Source organism: Nyctereutes procyonoides, unplaced genomic scaffold (assembly GCF_905146905.1).
Source record: "Nyctereutes procyonoides isolate TBG_1078 unplaced genomic scaffold, NYPRO_anot_genome, whole genome shotgun sequence".
Taxonomy (NCBI): Eukaryota; Metazoa; Chordata; class Mammalia; order Carnivora; family Canidae; genus Nyctereutes; species Nyctereutes procyonoides.
Window position 1 is genome coordinate 1,984,666 of NW_026575141.1, and position 19,705 is coordinate 2,004,370.

The following is a 19,705-nucleotide window of genomic DNA, read 5'->3' on the forward strand; positions in this document are numbered from 1 at the left end:
CACTGGTGTGAAGAGGATTTCATTTTCATTTTCTCACCAACCAACAATGATTTATTAAAAAATAAACTACCCCAAGTCATACATGTGAAACCTGAGTGATCAGGGATTGAAAGTGCACGATAGACCACTGCATTCTGTAGTGTTCTTTTGTACCAGGATACATTTTACAGGATATTTCATTGAGTCTGAAGGCTCCCTGGGTCATTTAGGCCACCCCCTGCAGAAAGACAGGTTTCTAAGTAGCCAGCCAGAATACACAGTTTTAAATCTTTCTGGCTCAGGAAAGACATTACTTTCCTATTGCAACTTGATTTATGGTGCTTATGTGTTCATTTATGTAATATTGGAAACCTTTTTTTGTGTGTGTAAAAAATCACTTAAATCCATCCTCTGTTCTTACTGATTAATTTTTTACAAATGTTGACTTCATGATGTGGTCAGGTGGAGGTAACAGAACACATTCCATTCCATAAAGAATCCATCCTGAGGACAAAAATACTGTGTAAGAAAAAAGTGAACCTTGAATATCCTAGCTAGGATATTGGAATGATAGGCAAAATGTGTTAATAATTTTCTCATGGGATCAAATAATGATGAATTTTAAATATGAAGGTTTACTGTAAAGTCTCCCTCTGCCAATGTCTCTGCCTTTCTCTGTGTGTCTCTCATGAATAAAATAATAAAATCTTTAAAAAAAATGATTTTTATACCAGCAGATATACTGTTACTTAAATGGATACCTTTAGAAGCATTTTTAGAAGTATCTGTAACACTTATGCAAGAAATCTTTGTTCCTTGCTTGAATGACTGAAAAAAGATTTTACGTATTTTTTGTAATTGTAAGCCTTGCACACATTTTGTCCTCTTGTATAGTGAAGACTCTGTCATCAATTTGTGTCCACAGAGCTCAGAATTCTACAAAGTCACCACTGAACAGTATCAGAAAGCTGTTGAAGATGTGGAAGCAAAGTTTAAGTAAGTTTTTTAACACTATTATAATTATTTACTGTTCTTGACAAGACGAAAGTACAACTTTGTTGCTTTTTTGAACAAAAGATAGATTGTTGCATAGCCCTCTGGAGTACTTCCAAGTGTATTTGGGCAGTTGAGGTGGATCCATGTTATCTACTCTTATCGGAATTCAAACACAAGGAAAGGGCATTTGATGAAAGCTTGTTGCAACTCAATTTTATGAAGTTCAGGGAGATTTGAAAGCAGTGTACTAGAATTTTCATTTGGAATCATACTACATAAGATAGGATGCCCTTGATTATGAAGGTGATGTGAAATTGCTATTAATAATAGAAACATAGAGACCATTCACTTTCATGTAATAAAATGATGGGCTTGTCCAAATTTGAGTATCCACTTTTCTCATGTTTAAGCTGTTTTCATTTCTTCGCATGTACCTTGAAAGCATTTAAATCACAGACTTTACCTTGCCCCTGATTATGAAGGTGATGTTAAATTGCTGCCTCTGTTAATCCTTGGAATGTTTAAATGAATGTTCTGTAATTGATGGATCAAAGTGTCCATGACCCATAGCCCTGTACTTTCCCTTTGCTGCCAGTTCTCACGTTAGGTAAGAAGACATCATTCAGGATTTTCCTGAGAGTATAAATAGTTCTATTGTGTAACCCCTGTTAGTAGCACATGCGCAAATTAGTGAAGCAAAGATATTGTGACAGGTTTAGTCATAACTAAATTAACTTTAGTTTAAGGTTTAGATCGCATTGGGCTCTGACCTCCTTCCTGGTGCATGTTTATAAGCATTTGATGAAATGATTAAACCCTAAGGTGTAATGTTATTACTTTCTGCTGTGGTGCAATTTGTGTGGTAATGGTTATTAGTGTTATTTTAATGTTGATTTTTTTTTTATAAATAATTTTTTTAAGTTAAAGATGGTTTGAGGTATATTTAAACAGACAAACCTGGGGCACCTTGGTGGCTCAGTTGGTTAGCGTCTGCCTTCAGGTCAGGTCATGATCTCAGAGTCCTGGGATTTAGCTGAGCAGGGAGCCTGCTTCTCTCTCTCATTCTCCCTCTGTTCTCTCTCTTTGTCTCAATTAAAGAAATAAAATCTTAAAAAGACAAAAACACAGCAACCTCCGGTCTTGGTAGTGAATTATCTTTTTAGGGGCAGCAGGGAAAGGGCCACAGATCTCACTCTTACAAGTTCATGTGCTATCTTAAGTATTTAGATATAAAATTGGATATGGATTTGATTCTTTAAAGGTACTCTACCTACATATTTTTTAAGTTATCTTTTTATCTTTCTCCCTAATGATAAAGTCACATTCATTAACCTTTTTGTCTTTGTACCATGAGAAGTTTTGACTTGGCACTCTTCATTGTAAGAGGACAGCTATCCAAATAACTAAAATTTAAGGTAAATCAAAGGAGATCAATTCTGATTTGAATGATCTGTGAAGCTATCCTGAAGAAGAGGATAATTTACTTGAGCCTTGAGGAGGATATTGAGTAGGCAGAAAGGAAAAGTATTCAGAAGGAAAATCCTGCTCTCTAGTTGGTGGGTGAGAAATTGGTTCAGATCAGTGGTTTGACTCAGAGGGACTCCCATGCATGATGAAGTTGGAAAGGTCAGCAGGGATCATTCATTAACTGCTGGGTTAAGAAGTTGGCCTTCGGGGATCCCTGGGTGGCTCAGCGGTTTAGCGCCTGCCTTTGGCCCAGGGCGCGATCCTTGGAGTCCCGGATCAGTCCCACGTGGGGCTCCCAGCATGGAGCCTGCTTCTCCCTCCTCCTGTGTCTCTGCCTCTCTCTCTCTCTCTCTCTCTCTCTCTCTCTCTCTCTCTCTCATAAATAAATAAATAAATAAATAAATAAATAAATAAATAAATAAATAAATCTTTTTAAAAATATTAAAAAAAAAAAGAAGAAGAAGTTGGCCTTCATTGAGCTAGAAGTTTTCGGAAGGTCGTTGACGAGGTAAATGCCCTGATTTCTGTGCTTCTTGAGTAATATTAATCTGACAGCAGATATGAGGCTCCTTTAGAGGCATGAGAAACAGGAAGGTAATACTATATGAAAGAAAAGGAGGTGATGGGTGTAAACAAGTCATTGAAAGATTCACTAGGAATTAGTGAATGGCTGGTGTATTAGTTTGCTAGGGCTGCCTAATAAAGTCCCACAGGCCAACTAGGTTAACAGAAGTTTATTTTCTTGCAGTTCTGGAGGCTGGAAATCTGAGATCAGGGTGCCAGTAGAGTTGGCTTATCCTGAGACCTCTCTTGCTTGACTTGCAGGTGGCCATCTTCTCCCTGTGTCTTCATAGTGTCTCCCTCTCTGCATCTGTCTTGATCTCCTTTTCTTAGGAATCACTTTGGATTAGGGCTCACGCTGATGACTTCATTGTAATTTAATTCTCTTTAAGAACCCTTTGTCCAAGTACACTTTTCTGATACCGGTTGTCCTTGGGTCTTCAGCATATGAATTTGGGTGGGAGAGGGCAATTCAGCCCATAACACCTGGATAGAGGGGCCAGGGAGAACCAGAAGTAGAGGTTTAGCAGATTGGGAAATTGGTGGAAGCTGGATTTTTATAGAGAGAGTTAAGTCTGGCTTTAGATGAAAAGAATCATTCTTCTGAAAGCCCCATGCACCTGCCATGTTGTTCAGCTTGGGTTAGCCTGCCGACAAATGAGAGGCTACATGGAACACAAAACTAAATATCCTGCTGGCTTACTTTCTCCCAAGACAACATGGAAGCTATAGGTTAGATTTCGTTTTAATCAGAGCCTCAGCAGCCTTATTCTCTTTTACCTTTATAAAATATTATTTATTAATTCTACTCTCACCTGGTGGAGTAGATAATTTGGCCTTTCCCAAAGAGAGGTCTGGCCTTTATACTCAACTTCTGGGTGAGGTAGCTTCTAACTCTTTGGAATTTCCCAAGTGATGGAAGTATCTCATTAAATGTCATGAATGGGCCATGTGGTGTCAGCCCGACCTCTGGGGAGTGGTGCCAGAGACTGAATTCAGCCACATGGGCAACCAGTGAAGGCCATATAAAGAGGCCCCAGTGGAACTCTGGACACTGGAATTTGGGTGAACTTGGGTGAACTTCTCCGGTTGATAAATACTCTGTGCATATTGTCACAGGTTGCTGCCCGGAGGATAGAACTATCTTGATAACAGTGGAAACTTTGCATCTGGAACTCTCCCAGACTCTGTCTTATGTATCTCTTCATTTGGCTGATTCTGCCTATCATTTCCCATAATAAGCCTTAACTGTGAGTTTAATAGCTTTCTGTGAGTTCTGTAAGTCCTTTCAGTGAAGTATTAAAGGTTAGAGTGGTTTGGGTTGAACTGGCAGATGATGTCATGGTGAGGATAGTCTTGGGCACTCTGCCTTTAGACTTCGCAGTTTGGCTAACTGTAGAACAAATAAAGCTCCAGGTTTTTATATACTGTGAAGGAATTTTAAGAAGCTGGTTCTTTAGAGAGTGGCTTTCATTATATTACTGATTTTTTTTTCAGTGCTACCTGCTAGACTGAGCTTCCTAGAACATTGTATTTTTGAATTGCATTGAGTTCGTTAGCTTCATACCTAGGAAGTGATCATGCCATGGTTCTAAGAGTTGCTTACCATCTTTGAAGGCACTGAAATTTCTCAGTGGAACTTTGTTTCTCCTTACAGATTTGGCCATCGCAGGTAATCATGGTGGCTTTTATCTTTTGCAAGGCAGTATAGTATCTCCTTTTCATTCATGGCAGAGCTGATCTCGGCCATCCCCTTTAGACAACAGGCTCTGAAGGACTTTGAGGAGGATTTAGTTAATTTTATCTAATGGAAGATTTCATTTGGTTGTATTTCGGTAATAGGAGAGAGAAGCTTTTTGAATTGCAATTTCAGGGGCGATATTATACACCTGATAGGGAGTCACACAAAATCACTGTAAAGAGAAAGAAAGCTAAGAGCATTTGAAAGCCGCACATGATAAACACCATTCACATTGATGCATCCTGCCAGGATAGCTAATGGAATTATTTTAGGGATGCTTAAATATTAACTCACACTTGAGTCCTTCAGTTTATAGTTTTGGCAGGAAACCATTAAAACACTTTAGATTTAATGGAATTTTTTTCCCTATTTAATCAACGTGTCATTCATTCAGAGAGCTCCTCTATGACATGCCCTCTGAGTTCTGAATACACAGCCATGAGGAAACAGGTAGGATCTTACCAGTATGGAACTCAGAGTCCATCAGAGAAAGGAGGAAGACAGAATTTTTAAATAAAGTGCTTTTTAAAAATTCCAAAGTTAGTTCTAGTACGATGGGATACCTATGTCCCCAATAAGTTATTAAAAATACTATTGCTGTTCTTTTCAGTAGGGATTAAACAATTTGGAGATTAAGAATATGTGCTGTTTATTATCCAGCAAGAACTTTTACCCCACAATAGCTTTAAAATTTTAGCCCCAAACCCCAAATCACTTAGCAAATCCACCATTTTTTTTACATCTAGCTTTTTTTTTTTTTAAGATTTTATTTATTTATTGAGATGACAATAATGAGAGAGACACACAGAGAGAGAGGCAGAGACACAGGCAGACACAAGCAGAGGAAGAAGCAGGCTCCATGCAGGGAACCTGATGTGGGACTCAATCCCAGGTTTCCAGGATCAGGCCCTTGGCTGAAGGTGGTGCTAAACCACTGAGCCACCCGGGCTGCCCTACATCTAGCTTTTATTCAAAAGTTAACCTTTATTTTTCCCAGTCCAACTAGAAACGATCACTTTTAGCAGTTCCAATTGCTTCTATCATCCTTTGTTATTATCTGTTAAATAGAACAATTTATGGTGCTAGTTCCTAGTTTCGTGATGCTGGTACCATGTTACATACCTCAGTGTACTGAGGATTATGCTCCATGTTAATCCTTATTTTCTACCTGATAGGTAATTAATTCAACAAAATCCACATTGAATGTTACATAGATAGTACTTAGCACAGGTCTAGTACAAGGTAAATGCTCACTGAATAATCAGTTTTATTATTTGTATTATTATATATATTGTGATAATATTTTATTATGTCCAACTCAAGTTATACAACTGTGCCACGAGAGAAATTTCTGTTTTTGTTTCCAGACGAAATCTTCATGATGTTAAATCCCCCTCTGAAACAAAACAAAACAAAAAATACAATAGAAAGAGTTCTTATCCTCAGGGAGCTCCTAGCCCAGCTGGAGACAGGGTATGAAGCCCTGGAGACAGAGGGCACAGTGAGGCACAGGGCAGAGGCCTGCAGGGGCTCTAGTTCTTGATCCCTATCAGAATCAGACCTATTTGGGTGGATTAGAGCTGTGCACCACATCTGCCAAAAGGAAGCATTGTTATCCATGTGTTTTGTACATATGAGCTTTTTTTTAATATAAAAACAAATATTAAGTACATGTCAAAGAAATGTAGAATATTTTGAAGGTGATAGAAACCTTGTGAAGATAATACAATATCAAACAAATGAAAAGCATTTCATTTATTTATTTTTAAAGATTTTTATTGATTTATTGACAGAAAGCCAGAGAATACAAGCAGGGGGAGCAGCAGAGGGAGAGAGAGAAGCAGGCTCCCCACTGAGCAGGCAGCCCAATGTGGGGCTCTATCCCAGGACCCTGGGATCATGACCCAAGCTGAAGGCAGGCGCTTAACTGACTGAGCCACCCAGGCGCCCCAAATGAAAAGCATTTTAAGGACAATTGATATTTCTTTTCCACGCTGTCTTAAATAACAAAGTGGCCCGTTCCTACCTTCCATAAAGGAGAAAGTATGCATGTGGGAAGTGACATAGGTCTGTTGAAAATATTTTTGGAATCCTTTCATTAGAGGTGTAGCATTTCAACTTGGCGTCAGTTTCTTTGGAAGATAAAGCACTTGTAAAGGAGTATGATTTTATGAGATCGTACATGAACACTAGTAATACTCCTTTGTGTGCCCGACTTTAGAAGGGTTTTCACTTTTATCCTTGAACGAAGTTATTGAAACCCAACTTATAAATTTAGGCTCATGGAAGAAGCCTGGGTTATCCTTACAACGTATTAAGAGATTAGTTACCCTGTGGAAAAAGTTTGGGTGATTTTAGAGTATCTGTGGAATGCTATGCAAAACTCTTAGAGATAAAATGGATTTTGTAAGTATTAGCATACAAAGTTTTCTTCAATATAAAACCCTTTAACTTTAAAATGTTTTTGGTTTTATTATTCACTTTGATGTAGGGGTGTAAAAGTTTTCCCTTTGTCTAGGTTCTTTGGCTGGTCAAATAATTAAATTGATATAAACCAATTAACAGGGGATCCCTGGGTGGCTCGGCGGTTTGGCGCCTGCCTTCAGCCCAGGGCGTGATCCTGGAGTCCTGGGATCGAGTCCCACATCGGGCTCCTGCATGGAGCCTGCTTCTCCCTCTGCCTGTGTCTCTGCACCTCTCTCTCTCTCTGTGTGTGTGTGTGTGTCTCTCATGAATAATTAAATAAAATGTTTAAAAAAAATAATTAACAGAAGAAAACAACTCAAAGTATAGTAATGTGTATACACGAGAGACCTGGAGAAAGTGAGTAACTCTTCAAAATGGTCAAAACCATCTCTTTAAATACCATCTTCAGCTAATGACAAAAGATGTTGGAAACATAGAATCAATTATGGGCGCTCAGTAAACATGGGTCAGGTTGTTATGCAGATTCAAGTTATTGTCTTCTCCATTAATAAGAGTTTCTAGAGGTTGAGTCATTCCCTCCTCTTCCTGATACAGCAAGGGAGACACTTGTATAAATGGAGGTTTCCTTTATATGCATGTCACTATCCCTTGTACATGTCAGGGTCTCTTTACAAAGATCACTTCTGTTTGGTTTGCAGAGTTTCTCATGTTGTTGCCAGTTTCTTAAAAGTAATCCTTATGCCAGAAAGACGTGTTTGGGGGTGGCAAATTCTATTCCTCTATACCGGCAGTAGTGTTTTGTTTCTCTTTTTGGGTGGATAATTTTAATAGCTATCCTGCAAACGAATTAGTGAAGCTGAGAATGACATGCCAGTGGTATCAGCAGGTGTTTCTCATGTTCTCTGTAATTACACATGGGATCATGGACAGTTTTAAGCAACAGTGTTTAAAGATCCTGCTTAATTGGCTGTAAAATAATTAAATAAGGTTTTGGCTGGCAAATTTATAATTCTGTTAGATGCGTAAGCAGTGCGCCTGAATGTCAATGTGACTTCAATTTGGAAATATTAGATTAATAGAACTAACTGTACTGCAGGTACAAAGTTTACTCTGATTAATAGTCTTAAAACTTTTCTAGAAGTTTAGCCAAGTAAATTTATGTTACTTACCTTTTTCTTTTAATTAAACCTTTCTTCAAAAGTTTGAACTGTTCAGTTTTGTGCTGCTTCTCTTTCTGGTTTCTCCAGTGGAGCTCTGGCAATTTTTTGGTGACTCTAGCTGCCTTATTGAATAACTGGCCTTATCAAAAGGATTAAAATTATATATTGTTGTATATGCATTTGTAGCTGCAGCTGACAGGTACCCTGCACATCGTCTCTAACACTTATTGATGTCTGCTTATAACCTACTTTAGTGCTGCGTGAATGGCTCTGATAGACCAAATGTACATGATAAATGTTTTATCTCTGATTCTCATTGATCAATTTCTAAATGATCAAATGGTTTATCTCAGTAAGACACTAATTCACATTGATCAAATTCTAAATGACCAAGTTGACTTGGTTTCTGCTGAACACAAATTATATTAAAACAACATTACTTGAACATGCTGTCTTTTCTAATGCAGGAGTTATGTTACCAGCAGTTACATTATAACTGGAGTTATTGTATTATAAAGATGTCTCCTTCATAATGAAAAGTTTACACAAGAAGAAAAGAATGCGATATTGCAGGAAGAACAGGGCTTTGAGCAAGGATTTGGGCTTTTACTAACTAATTAAATTCTGCGTTTGTATTGGGCCCTCCTTCCCCTTTTTTTAATTTGAAAGGCTGTGAGCAGGAAGTATAGCAGCTGCACTGGTGACATTTTATTCCCTAAGGTCCTTGGAGCCAAGTAACATCTTGATTATTCAGTGAGAGATTTAGTAACCAAAGAGGCAAAATTCTAGTTAAAGTAAATATACCTGTACCCTTTGTGTGTAAACTTGATTTCAATAGCCTACTTAGAAGTTTAGGGTTATTTGTTGTGGGGTTTTTGTTTTGTTTTGTTTTGATTTTAAATCAGCTCACCTATGTCAACTGGCATAGTATTTCAAACCCTCTAGAGTTTATCATTGTGTTGCCAGTGGAGGATCTCAGTTCTGAAATTGAGAAATAATGTTTATGAGCTGAAGAATATACTTTGTAAAGGAAGCTGATGGCAAATACACATTTGGCTGGAACAGTCTTGGTTATTTAGAACAACCAATTCCTCAGGCAGGTTATTTATTACATCTTTGGCTTGTCTCTTCCATCTGTAATATGTAAATTATAACTGCCACTCTCTTTAGGGCATCCAAGCTGAGAAAGTCTAAAATTTAAAAAAGAAAGAAAAGAAAGTTGTCATTGTGCCTCATCTAAAAATGGTTTAAGTAGCTGTTTTATGCATTCTAAGGCATTGGCTGCCATCTTAAGTATGTCCTGGTTGGTGTGGCAGCCCTTTGGTACTTCATCAGGGGATGTGTACAGGGTAGTCTGACACCTCTCTATCCCCCAAATTCCACCCACCTCCAACCACAGATTAGTTCCAAGTAAAGTGAGATCTGCTTTGGAATGCACCAATACTTGACAACATTTCTATGATAGGCATTTAAAATTGGTTAGATTTGCCAAAGAGACCTGAGGTGATTAATGCTTTGTTCCAATTCCTTAAAATAAGATCAGAGCCCTGCTAATCAGATCTCAGTTATTTAGTTTCTTTTTATTCCTTGGTTTGGATCTCTATATTTAGTCTATGCATCGTCTTCTGGGGAAACAGAAGTAAATGGCAAGAAACATTAACACTACTTGGGAGTTAGCTTTTATCTGCACTCTCTTCTCTGCTTCTTAAACTGTTCCTCACGGTATTCCTCTCAGTTCAGAGGTGTCTGCAGAAAGGGGCAGGGCAGGGTGGCAATGTTAATTGGAACACAGGGCCCTAAAGGGCAGGTGCAGGGGAATAAATCACAGGATGGTCTGTTTCACAAAAAAAAAAAAAAAAAAAAAAGAACACCAACTGCAGTTGTCACATGAACATCTGCAGTTGATCACAAGATCAAGAGAGGAAGAAGTTGCTTCAGCAACTTAGGTCAACATGAGTATGTAAAGGAACCTGGAGTGGTGACACAAGCCTCCAAAGATCCAGTCCAATTAGCCGCATCCTGTCCATCCTATCCATGCCCCAAACTCTTCCCTGTCCCAGCTGTGGCATGTGGCAGTCAGGGTTGGTTTGTGTTGCTTTGGACATCTTCTTCACTTTATTTAACCTATTTCTATGTTACATGTAAATTATCCTAACCAATATTGCTGTAGCTGTTAGGTTTGTGGCCATAAGCTCCTGAATTCATGGTTTGTTCCACATGAGATAACAAATTGTTCTGTTTTCCCCTACAAGAACATTAGCATTGAACTTTCTTCCTTAATCAATACAATCCATTAAGCATCTAGCATACCCTACATAGTTATATGAAATATTAATTGCACAGTGTTAGATAAATGGAGATCCTGCCAGAATTATAGCTCGTTTCTTTCCTTGTATCATAGTATTTAAAATGAAAACATTTGGAATTCTAGAGTGCATGATATTTTGGAATTTGTTTACTGATCCTTGCTTATTTGAGTAATTAACCATACAGCTCATTGTTCCCCAAAGCTATTTCTAACTGGGACTAGGAAGTGTTTCCTTCTTGCTCATTCGGACTAGAGTTCCTTTACATTTTAAAGGATCCAGTAGAAAATAATTTTTGATTTTCCTTTGATGTTTTCAAAGATAAGAAAAAGTTATTTTGCTTTTTGAGTGCCGCTCCGCTGCAGGTAGAAAGGAGAGAACCTTGTAGGAGGGTCAATCAGAGTTAATTATTGTCTGACTGACCTGCCACATTTTAAAATGTCCAGGAAGAGTTCTAGGATGTAGATTTTTAATTTTTCCTTTTGTCAAAGTTACAGAGTTAACGGTCTTAAAAATTGTGCCATCGTTATCTACACATAAAAATGACAGCTGTCAGGATGGTCTCTGGGAAGTTGTATAAGTTCGTCCATATTGTGAGATCCAGTTATGTGTTATCACTCCACAATGTGGCAAACCTACTCCAAATACTATGAGGCCTCCCTGCCTCCAACCAGATAATTATAGATGTCTGTGGTCACCCTTTCACCATGCGTGGGATAAAACCATGGTAGTAAAATTGAAACCAGAACTTCTAGGGTAATTGTACTTAAACATACATTTCCATAGCTCATTGGAAATTATAATTTATAATGAGATATCTCATGGTTTCGATCTATCAAGGGTTCCCATTGCTGGCCCTCCTGAATTTTTTTAAGATATAGGCAAACAAACTAAAAAGTTGATAAATTGATCCTTACCATAATTTAAAACTTCTATTCATCTAATAACACTATTAAGCCCCATATAAAACCCCCCATTGCACCCCGCAAATCCCCTCCCCCAACCTCGGCCGCACACCTGCCCTGCCCAAACTCCCCAGCAAGATCACCACCCCATAACCCAACGTACCGACGGCCCCAGAGCCAAACCCCCAAGAAAATTCCATCATCCACCCCCGCCCCCTTCCCCCCATTACCACCAAGAAAAATCCTCTTCCAGATGCTCCCCGGTCCAAAAAACCACCAAATCAACACCTTTGTACACCCCATTTCCTGCCCCAAATTCCCCCCAAAGTCCCCAAAACAAAACCTAAACCCCCACCCAAAGTCCACACTACATCCACCGCCACAACACTACCTAAGTGAATTGTACACCCAGCTCCCTCCCCACACCCTCCTCCCCACACCCTATATACCCCTACAGTTCGATAGTACCTTCAACATCTACAATACCCCCACCTGCCCGCCACCCCCAAAATTCCAAGCTCCGAGTTTTTTTCACACCCCCCCCCCCCCCCCACAACCCCCCCCTAAGAGGACAAATTCAACCCTAGCCACCGAATACTAAACCTACCATATATAAGAAAAAAGCAAACTATTGATACATGTAGTAACATGGATGAATCAGAGAAACCTATTAAGCAAAAAGAAGCCAAGCACATACTATATGCTTCCATTTGTTTGATTTCATATATATGCATTCAACAGTAGGAAAAGTTAGTCTGTAATGACAGAAATCAGAATACTTGATGGGCAGATGTTGGCGCTCTTTCCGAAATCATAGACCAGGGATACCAAACTAACAAATTCTGCAGGCGCTGGAGTATGCATTACTTCATACATAGTTTATACACCGACATAATGCACTTTTTACCTACACATATTACCACATCCATAGATATGGTAGCTTATATTTAAAAATAACGATGTTGCTAACATATACTTAACAACTACCCTCCCAAAATTATTGTGACATCCAATCCTACTTCCCACCCATCACCCACCACAACGTTCTATATCCCCCTCCAACACCCATACCAAGAGAGTCCTGCGTACCCCCCCAACCGTTAAACTAACCCTAATTCCTCCTACGGACCTCCCCAAACATCTACAAGGTGTTCCAATTACAATTCCACCAGCCTATAGAAACCGACCATCCGTACTTGGTATTCCTCATCACATCTCCCATCACTTCCGTACCGTTTCACAGCATAGCAAACAAAGCAGTAAATCTTCGCTCCTACGTATTCAATTTCTTACAGACCACCATAGCCTTTCTCCTAAAGTCCTCACCACAGTTACATTTGCACTATCATACCTACCTCCCGCGCGTACATTCGCCGCGACGTCTTCCAGATAACCTAGCACATTTTTTGAAAGTTTATTTTTGATGAAGGGGTAATAATTCCGGTCCGAAGGCAGTAAATTTATAATACACTGAAACATTTATACAGTAACACTGGTACTTTTTAATATAATAATCTTAGGCAGTCGTTTGTTCATACTGTGTATTACGTCCTGGCAAAATGCTTCAGAACTTGTAAAAGCTTGCATCTTGGCCCTTCCCTACATGTTGAAATGAAAGCACACATGTTCCCATGTTCAAGTGTCGCCAAGCATCCCCAACTTGCTCACATGGCTGCCTTAAGCTGTTTCCTCTGCTTCTCATTCAGTAGCCAGCAGTTAAATTGCCGTGTTCCTTTTGTGAGCATGTATGTCTAAATGCTAGTAATTAACTATGTCCCTTGAAAATTGATAGATACGCTCATTAAGGGGAGTTCTTGCTCTTGGCTCCTCTCAGAAGTCACCTCCGCCACCGTTTTGGGGATGAAGCTGGCAAGAAACGCTGTGTAGTGATACATCTGGCTTTGTACTCTTTGCAAGGACACAAACCTCCTCTTTCAGTATGTTAAACATGCTTCTTTGTAGAAATCTTAAGTACAAAGAAGTCAGCTGTTTGCCAATTACAGTATTAACACAAGAAAGACTAAGGCTGCTGGCTGTTGTGTGGTGGGTTTTTTGTTGTTTTTTTCTTTTTTTGTGCTGCCATTTGCACTTTGTTTTGTTCTCTGGTGCTGCTGAGATGACATGCATATCTGTTTGTGAGACATACCCACCTAGTGGAGACTCTGAAGTCCCCCAGCCTGCCACTGGTAGAGATCTCAGCAAAGCTGACTGTGTGAGAGACCCATTCTGCGTGGTTTATGATGGGGATTTTGAAGGTAGCATACACCTGTTTCTGCCTTCAGGATGAAAAATGAATTGCCAATTACTGTAGACATGTTCAGACATAACACTTCATATGGTAGAAGCTTGCTCAGCCGGCATTATGCTGGGCCCCCAACTATGAACCATAAGTTCTGAAAAAGGGGTGTGTTGGCAAGGAGCAGAAGAGAGAAGGGCCTCCATCCTTAATCCATTAACTACTTTTTGTGCTTGTGCAGGCTGTAGGCAGGAGGCCAGTGCCTCTCACCTTTGTTTCCCCAAGCAGAGCCCTTGAACAAGATAAAGCGATCAAAGCCTGGTGCCAGCACATCCTCACTGTCTCATTACTTTGCTAGCTGCATGCCCAGGTGCTGCTGTTTTCCGCATCAGGCTTCACTGATACACATTCATAACACCTCCATCACAGCTCATTGGGCACTGCTCATAATTAACCGGTTCTTTTCATGATCATGTTCTCTCCAATACAAAAGACGCTAGTATAAAGAAGAAAATAACACTGCTGGATATACACTGAGTCTTTCAGACATCTGGGTAGTTGACAAGCAGCAGGAAGCAAATGTGTAGTCAGTACTTAAATAATTCGTAGTTTTGGTTTGGGGAGGTGAGTGTTGTTGGTTTGTTTGGCACATTTTTAAAGTCTTTGAGATACTGGATTTTTACCAACAGACCAATTTCATTGGCGCCCTTGTCTTGGACTTCCTTTCAATTTGCAGATTATGACACACTGTCCTCATTTATTTGGATTTTTTCCCCCAGTGCAGAGTTTAGTGACCTCTATTTATTTTGAGAGATTATTAATATGACAGTCTTGCTTTAGAGAATTTAAATCATCGTTAAAATCAACAAAGGGTCTTCCCTACCCATCAAGGGTCTTCGATGCTCCATGCCCTGTGGGAGCTGGAAATACAGAAATAAAAGTTTGAGTCCCTGCTCTCAGAGATCTTATACTCGTTGAGCTCATTAGCTGTGCTATAGAGGTGTCAAAACCTCATACAGAGGGTATAACTGTAACATTTGCTCAAGGAAAACCGTTGAGTATCTCCTATCTGATAAATTCTAGGTGATTTTTATAAATAGGGTGTATAGAAATGAAGAGGACACAATCCCTGCCTGACTTCAGAACACTTGCAGAATATAATGGGGAGGCAGATTAATACAAAAGTGACTCAAGTGTGGCAATTGCTAATATAAAGGTAAAACAAAATGCTGTAGGAATAAGGAAGGGAATCTCAGGAACACAGGAAGAGGTGACTGACGTAGGGTGGATCTTTTCACTTTGAAATTCTCATAAGGTAAGAAGAGGGAGAATAAGAATACCTTTCCATTAAGAGGGAATCAGATGCTGGAAGTGGTTGGGATGAATATGGAGGGCATTGTGATGGAATAGCGGGCCAGAAAAGATGATTAGGGTCAGACTTTATGTGCCATGTTGTGAAATGAAGAGTTATTATTAACACTTTGAGAGTGAGGATGTGAGGATTTGGCCAAAAATTTCTATCCACTTGAAAATATTTTTTTCCTATCCTCTGTCTCTGTTGCGCATGATTCTCACCATGGAATTATGCTTCTTGAGTTGGTCATTGTTTCTAGACATCTTCTACTGAATATACAACTGTGATGTTTGGTGCCTGTGTATGTGTGTGTTTATTATAATCACAGCTTATTATACCCTATGAGTTACTATTATTTTAACATTATTAATATCCATTCAAAAATAAGCACATGTTAACTCATCAGAGTATTACCCCTCAGCAGGGCTTTGAGAGATTGGGACAAGAAAGAGCAGTTGTGATAGGGCTTTGAGAGATTGGGACAAGAAAGAGCAGTTGTGATTGAAAGGGTAGGGAAGAGAGAATTCAAGAAAGGTTTGGTTCATGGGACCCTGTGTAGAGAAATCCTAGGGCATTTTTGCAGAAAAAGAATCTTTTCAGATAAAGGGACACCAAAAGCCAGTATGCTGGTTCCTCATTTTAGCACTGTCCCTAGAGACCATGTCGTGGGATCATCTTTTAACTGAAACGGTATAATGGTGAACTTTTAAAGATATTCCTAGCCATGATCTCTTTGAATGACATCCTTAAAAATGGCATTCTAAAAAAAGGCATCCTAAAAAAAATTCATTATGATACTAAATTCTGCATGTTGTTGCAAAGAATGTGTTAAAAGCAAATTTTACATGGTTTATTCAGATATGGGCTATCTGGGTGCATGACTTTTGGTTTATGCCTAACTATGATTACATGCACCCAAGATGTATAAAACTAGTTCCTATATTGCTAGTTCACTTAATAAGATCCTAGTATTATTTTTGAATGAATATTTAAGAACCTTTTTTCCTTCCCATTACATTTTGTGATCAACTTTTGCCTTTGATATCCTTCCTAGAGGCTTAGTGTAATGAAAAGAACATGAAATTAATAAATGCTATTGGATTTTTAAAAATTATCAAAGTAGTACTTTCTTCTTTTCCTTTTTTCTTTCTTTCTTTCTTTCTTTCTTTCTTTCTTTCTTTCTTTTCTTTCTTTCTTTCTTTCTCTCTTCCTTCCTTCCTTCCTTCCTTCCTTCCTTCCTTCCTTCCTTCCTTCCTTCCTTCCCTCCCTCCCTCCCTCCTTCCTTCCTTCCTTTGGTAACAAGACCAATAATGTGGAATTGCAATTTGAGAGTCATCCTTCCACATTAATAAAAAATAGATTGTTTTAGTCTTAAAAAAAATTATGCCATATATATTCTCTTTAACATCCATTCCTCCTTTGTCAACACTTATAATTCCAACTCATCCTTCTAAAGCTGCATGGATCTGTCAGAATTCATGGACCCCGTCCCCTATTGCCAGGCACTTAGGTTGTGTTTCAAATTATTTGGGTTTTTTGACAAGTAAAAACAAAAAACAACTGTTTGCTGCAGTGAAACAAATTTGTATATAAATCTTTAGGAAGTGGTACTTTTGTTCCCATAACATGGGTAGAGTTTGAAATCATGACCAGTCCTTCTAACCAAGTGGCATTGTGCTGCCCTTTGCTGATGTAGGAAATATTTATGGGACAATAACTCATTGGGTTGTTATAAGGGATGATGAACAATATAGGTAAATTTCTGGGCATAAAGTAGGCATTTACCCCAATACAGGATCAATTTCTGCACAGATCTAGTGGGGTTAGAATTGGTAGAGCCTAGGTTATGTAACTTTAGAGGTTTTATTACAGTGTGAATCTAAATCTGACCTCCCAAGTGTCTCTCTCCTTTAAGAAAAGGAAAACTCATTTTGTGAAAATTTTCAGCTTTTTTGACTTGTGTAATTTAAAAATATTACATTTTGGCACAACCTTTAGAGTTTTTGCTGCTGGTTTGTAATTCCCTAGAGGTGAATTGAAAAGATTAGTGGTAGAACTTTTTCCATTAACTCTGGGAAAAACTACAGAGCAAAAAATTGTCCTTTGGCAGAAATGTCAATCCATACCTCTTCTGAAGCATTTGGAAACTGAAGCACTGAGAAGCTGATTTAATAGGAGAATTGAAAACCAAAACGTATACACATCTTCACCTTTCCTAACTAATGACAAGACAAATGAAAAATATACTCTCAGAACTTGGTGATGGAGAGAAAATAGGATCATTGCTCCAGAGAGTACATTAAGGCGAGATCTGTAAAAGATCTGAGTGCTAGGCTTTTGGCCATGTTCTTCAGAAAGTCAATCTGTCCTTGTTAATGATACATCTATTTGTACTTCGTACCATAAAATCCCCCTTTTGTATAATGGAGTCTCTAGGAAGTAGTTTTAAGAAAAAGAGAATGTTTAATAATGCTACAGATTTTGCTATAGCAACTACCAAGAAAATATGCTCATTTTCTCTTGTTTGTGGTTCTTGGTCTCCCTGGGATCTTTGTGCCCCCTCACCACCCCTAGGACTTCTCTTAATTATTCCTTCCATTCCATAATGTCAATGTAGCTATAATGAAATGGTGAATATCCACATCAGCAGAAATTTTACTGGCTCTCATCTTTATAGATATCCTTCACATAATGCAGTAGAGTTGTTCTATCAAGTTATCTCTCCCCCATGCTTGTATTTCTACATCTGTGAAAGGTGATAATCACAGAGATGCTGTAGAAGAATTAAATGAAGGCCATTCTTGTTTTTGGCACACCTCAGGCTGTTAATATTTAGCTAATTAGTATAGTCCTCAATAGTTCAAGTTTCTGTTGAGTGAATTTCATGTGTTTTTAAATTGATGTCCATCATATAATTCAATATATATATCTCTTGGTGGTAATCCTTGGACATATAAACCTGCATTTGAGAATATACCATGCCTTTTAAAATATGTGTTTAAAGACATGTTTTCTGTCAAATCATTAACCAACAGTTAGTGACACTACTCAAAATAATAATCATATTTTAATATGCCAGGATGTACATAATTTAGTTAGAAATGCATATGAGAAGTTGTGCTTGGATAAGTGCTGCTATTGCTTATAATATAGTTTTCATCTAATAATTTGTCTTACCTTTAGGATATTCATATTAATTTGAGATTGCACACACTTATAAGTTGGCTATCTATAATGAATGAACAAAATTATTCCTAAAGTTTCTTCTAAAGTCACTTGCTTGGCATTTGGACTGTAATTTTTTCCAGAAATAAAAAAGACACCTGTGGTTAAGTGTCTAGGTGAATCCACAAAAGCCTGTTTAACCCCTGTATGTTTGTAGTTAAGAATGAAAGACTGGAAGCTGGAGTATGTGGAAAGGAAAAGAAGCTAAAAGGAAAATTAAAAACAATAGTGCATTTGCTTGTGCGTGTGTATTTAACTACATTGGGATTTTAAAAGCTAATCTAACTTATAACCTTGCTCCTGTGAAAAAAGTGTAGATCCATGTAGAGGGTGAAACAGGAATATAGAAACCTGGAGAGAATAGCGTGCGTGTCCTCTCTCTTTCTCCTGTCCCTTTGGTAGCTTTCAAACTTTTTTTTAGGTGAGGGTAGGGCAGTAAGTGGGATCCTGTTTTAAAATAAAATCATGGGTGGAATCATAATACTTACAAATAGTAACATGCTCTTTTTTAAAGATATAAATGTAATTTTAAGCTTATTCACAATCTTTGCTAATTATCAGGAAAACAAAAAGACTTATTTTCATGAACACAACATTTGAAAGTAGGGGCAAAGGGCAATGGCTCTGCAGCCTTAGATCAGCCTCAGCAGCCATATATTATATATTACATAATATATATTATATAATAACTTACAATATTAAAGCACAATATAAACATAACCTTTAACACAACCTCACCCTCATCTCTTGCGGTAGTCTTTCATGGACCTCGGAGTTATTCATTAAAGAGAGAACATGTCTTAACACCTTTGTGCTTCTGCAGGTTTGCTCTCACAGCACACTTTCACCATCTCCTGCTGGTAAACTCCGTTCGTTGTCAAGACTTGTCTTATATTTAGTGTCTCTGAAGGCTTCCTTGAAGATTCCCTTTCCCCCCTACCTCCCCAAAAGACCACAATTAATTGCTCCCTCTGTGTTGTACCACTCAAACCCGTTATGGTCCAGTTTGAGTCGTTGTTGCCTGGGCCCCTGGCTCCCTTTCTAAAGCAGGAACCCGGTTCCTTAGGGGCATGAGCTGTGTCTTAGCCACCTTTATAGCATACTGCTCTTAACAGGTGTTCAGTTAGTATCAATATTGTTTTTTACTAAATTGATTTAAACTCTTATAAAGAGTTTAAAAAGCTTTTCAGCTTCTATTCTTCAGGATATTTTTACACGAGAAGGGACCTTGAATTTACATTAAAGGAAACCCTTGTGTAAAAAGCTAAGTAAGAATTTTAGACTCTGGGGGTTTGAAGGGTCCATTACCAAGGTTGTGTAATCTAGTTTCAGTATGTGAATCTCCTTC

General features: G+C 38.5%; 1 protein-coding gene across 1 annotated transcript in view; it reads left to right on the plus strand.

Annotated features, from left to right (window-relative positions):
* The window catches only part of CHCHD3 (coiled-coil-helix-coiled-coil-helix domain containing 3), a 276,896-nt gene that overhangs the window by 220,856 nt on the left and 36,335 nt on the right, over positions 1-19,705 (plus strand). Inside the window, exon 6 of the mRNA XM_055307617.1 lies at positions 905-975. Within this exon, the coding sequence (XP_055163592.1) occupies positions 905-975 (71 nt within the window). The remainder of the gene's footprint in view (positions 1-904; positions 976-19,705) is intronic.